The following is a 4,529-nucleotide window of genomic DNA, read 5'->3' as shown; positions in this document are numbered from 1 at the left end:
ACACAGCATGGACATGAGACCACCTGCTCAGTTCCTGGGGCTCTTGCTGCTCTGGCTGTCAAGTAAGGAGGGAGGACACTGACAATTTAGTTAGCCACTGTGGGAAGTACCCTCTTGCTCTACAGGAATTCCTCTTATAATGTGATACATTATGTAGATATCTTTATTTTATGTTTCAACTTCAGCTACCAGATGTGATATCCAGATGACTCAATCTCCATCCTCCTTGTCTGCATCTGTGGGAGACAGAGTCACCATCACTTGCCAGGAAAGTCAGGGCATTAGCAGTAATTTACACTGGTATCAACAGAAACCAGGGAAGTCTCCTAAGCTCCTGATCTATTATGCATCCAATTTGCAAAGTGGAGTCCCCTCGAGGTTCAGTGGCAGTGGATCTGGGACAGATTTCACTCTCACCATCAGCAGCCTGGAGCCTGAAATTACTGCAACTTATTACTGTCAACAGAGTAACAGTTATCCTCCCACAGTGTTACAAGCTTGAACATAAACTCACCAAGGAATCAGATGTGTGAGGCTGGCCTGTCCCAGCTGCTCCTTCTGGTGCCTTCATCTGTTGAAAGTCTTTCTCATAGGCAGCCACACTTTGGAGATCATGAAAGGGCTTTGGTGAAAGGGATCAGGGAGCCTCTTGTATTACCTTTCTTTCCTTCTTCTCATCCCCAGCAGTACAGACATGACAGTGCCTCTCCTAATTTAATAAAGCCCAGAGATTTTTAGTCCTGAAAAATCAGTGTAACACAATAATTTATGATTCTTATGGCAAAAGAAAACTTCTTCTAGAAAAAAGATGTTCAATACCATTAGCCATTAGGAAATGCAACTTAAAACTGTGATGACATACAGCTACACAACAACTAGAATGGCTAAAACAAGAACTACTGCTAAAACCAAGTGCTGGTGAGGACGCACATTATCTGGAGCTCATGTACCATGGTGGCGGGAATGCAAAATAGAACATAGGGACATTCTGCAGAAGTTTCTCAATTGCTTATAAAGTTAGACAGATGCTTACATAAAAAAAATCCCGAAACAACAACAACAACAACAACAACCAAGGAGGATTTGTTTAAAGAGAGACTATTTGAGTTGAAACTGATACCTTTCAAATCCTGGGGAGTGCTAGTCAGGAAAGAAGACACTAGAGACTGGGGATTCTCTAGTGATCCTCTAGAACCCAGAGCAGATCTGCCATTGAAGGTGCAGGGGGCCTAACCATATGGTCCTCACAACTGTCTTGGAAGCCTAAGGGTGGGCCCCAACTCTCTATAGCCCACCACCTGTTGATTCTCCAGTCTTTGCCAGTTGATTCTCCCTGCTGCCTGCAGCACATCACCAGTTGATTCTCCAGTCCTCACCTCTGTCCCAATATTTGTCTACAGGTGCAGATAGGTAGTATTCAATCTTCCTTTCCAAATTTCTAATGGAAGGGGAGGTCTTCCAATGGGGAAGCCATACAGGGAACAATAGAAGAAAAAGGAGTTCTGGGAAATGTTTTTCCGGAAGTGATGATGATAGAAAGTTGAATGCTGCCTGCCATTGTCACTATATCCCCAACTCTCAGCACTTTGCTAGGCAGCAGGAAAGTTTTGTATACACTTGTATTAGGTTGCAAATATTATCAACAAGGCTGGGATCACAGAAAAAAATCATTATTTCATAGAATAAAGAAAAACAGGTCAGTAAAATGCTTCAAATATGTAATGACAATTTTAAAAACAAGTAGAAAGCCTTTCTTGATAGATCAAATAAACACACAAACACACACACACACACACACACAAAAAAAAAAAAACTAAATGAGCATGCAGCATTCTCTTTCATTTAAGTGAAAGTACCTTGCGACCCAAATTTGTCTGGAAGTCAACTGCATTATCAGTGTCACAGAAAGCATGTTACAAACACAAAACAGTAGAACCTCCTTAGACCTCCTGAATGACAATATGCATTTTAGCAAAATAAAAGGTGATCCATAGAAAGATTAAGTAGCTGTTGTTTTAGGGGTTATTCATTTTAACTAGAGATTATTTTTCCTTTCTACTGAGGTTATTTAAGAAAATGTATAATCACAGTGATAAGTTGAAAATATGCACAGATTTATTTAATATTTAATGCAAAATTAGATTTTAAGACACAATTAATATTGTAAAGATTTAAAAACAATTATTTTCCATGGAATAGTCAAATATCTTAATAACTAAATGATGTAAATGTTTTTAGAAATTGTAGGGATTACCAAAGGTGAAGAAATAATAAAAATTGCATGCGCCTCTTTTAAAGATTTTTGAAATTGACTTTTCCTGTGCATCTGTGTTGAAGATTTGTATTTACCACCATTGCAAATTATCATTAGAATGCTGTGACTTAAGTAGTCACTGCCCTTTACCATTCAACACAGACTGCAGTCAGTTCTCAGGCTGGGGACATGCTCAGTGCAATCCAGCAGAACCAACTAGCTGAGCCCTGCCTTGGTCAGTCAGATTAATGTTAACACGAACATCCATGAACCTGTAAATAAATAATTAGAGTGATAAGATATTGTAGTTGTGTGGTTACATGCCAATCATTATCAGGCAAAAGCTGAGCGATATGATATTTATACATCGATCCAAGTAGGTGGATATATTTTACTAAAATTGATGGTATAAAATTAAATACTTAACAACCCATCTACAAATATACTTAGAAGAAATTACAAAAGTTTTGAGGAGAAGACAACTGTTCCACACTTATATAAGAGGCTAGCACTACACTAATCCCAAAACTCAACAAGGACCCAACAAAAAAAGAAAACTGCCAGCTTGTATTTAGTAAATAAACATATATGCAAATTTCTTTAACAAATTACTAACAAAACACATCCAATTGCATGCCAAAAATATGATTCACTATGATCAGGTGGTATTTATTCCAGGAATATAAGGTTGGTCCAACATACACAAATCAATAGACTTAGTTCACCATATCAACAGGATGAAGAACAAAAAAACATGATTATCTCAATAGTTGCAAAAAATTTTTTATAAAATTTAACATCCCTTCATAATAAAAGTCTAAACAAATTAGGCATAGAAAGAATGTATCTCAACATATTAAAGGTCATATATGCCATAGCCATAGATAACATCATCTTGAATGGGGAAAAATTGAAAGCCTTTTCTTTAATATTTGGAACAAGGCAAGGATTCTCATTCTTACCACTTTTATTAAACATGGTACTAGAAGTTCTAGCCAGAAAAGTCCTAGTCAAGAGAAAGAAATAAAGGGTGTCCAAATTGGAAAGGAAGATATCAAATTGCCCTTGTTTGTTCATGAGATAATCATATATTTAGAATAACTTAGTGATTCCACCAAGAAATGTTAGAACTAATAATAAATTCAATAAAGTTGCAGGATACAAAATCATCATACAAATACCAGTAGCATTTTTATATGCCAACAGCAAATGACTTAAAAAATGAATAAAGCAATTCCATTTATAGTACCTCCAAATACATTAAATACCTAGGAGTAAAGTTCACCAAAAAGGTGAAATATCTCTATAATGCAAACTATAAAACAGCAATGAAAGAAATTAAAGAGGACACACAAAAATAGAAAGGTATCTTCTATTCATGGATTGGGAGATTGAATGTTGTAAAAATGTCCAGACTATCCAAAGTAATTTATAGATTCAATGCAGTACCGATCAAGATACCAATGATATTCTAAATAGAAGTAGGAAAAATAAAATATAATTTGTATGGAGTCACAAATAACCCTGAATAGCCAAAGGAATTCTCGGCAAAATAGTGCAAAGCTGGAGACATCACACTACCTGATTTCAGAATATACTACAAAGCTATAATTTGCAAAGCAGCATGATGCCAGCATATAAACAGACACATAAACACATAAACAGAACAGAGAACCCAGAAATGAATCTACGCATTTACAGCCAACATATTTTTGACAAAGGCACCAAAAATATACAATGGGTAAGGATATTCACTTTGGTAAATGGTTCAGGAAAACCTATACATTCATATACAGAAGAATAAAACTAGACCTCTGTCTGTCACTATAGACAATAATCAACTCAAAATGGAATAAAGACTTAAATGTAGACCTGAACCTATGAAAGTACTGGGAGAAAATATTGAGTAAATCCTTTTGGGCTTTGATCTGGGTAACCAATTTTGGGGTAAGAACTCAAAAGAACAAGAAGCAAAAACAAACTAAATAAATGGGATTATATTAAACTAAAAAGCTTGTGCACAGCAAAGAAAAAAAAATAACATAGTGAAGAGATAACTTACAGAATGGAAAAAGTATATATATATAAATATAACATATTATATATATATAACTTATACATATATATAAATATATATTTATATATTTTTTCAAACTGTTCGTTCTACAAGTGCTCAGTTAACAGAATACAAAAGAAACTCAGATAATTAACAGAAAAAATAAAATAAAATAAAATAAGCTGATTTAATAGTGGACAAATGATCTAAATAAACATC

The 4,529-nt window shown here is 35.2% G+C and overlaps 1 gene segment (V, D, J or C); it reads left to right on the top strand.

The window, feature by feature from the left end:
- The first annotated feature begins 7 nt into the window (after positions 1–7).
- LOC103584216 lies at positions 8–502 on the top strand. The segment is given in 2 exon segments: positions 8–62; positions 186–502. Coding segments are annotated over 2 exon segments (372 nt in total).
- Positions 503–4,529: the final 4,027 nt, after the last annotated feature.

Source organism: Galeopterus variegatus, unplaced genomic scaffold, assembly GCF_000696425.1.
Source record: "Galeopterus variegatus unplaced genomic scaffold, G_variegatus-3.0.2 Scaffold47093, whole genome shotgun sequence".
NCBI lineage: Eukaryota > Metazoa > Chordata > Mammalia > Dermoptera > Cynocephalidae > Galeopterus > Galeopterus variegatus.
Note: the sequence above shows the minus strand (reverse complement) of the source record. Positions and strands in the feature narration are given on the sequence as shown.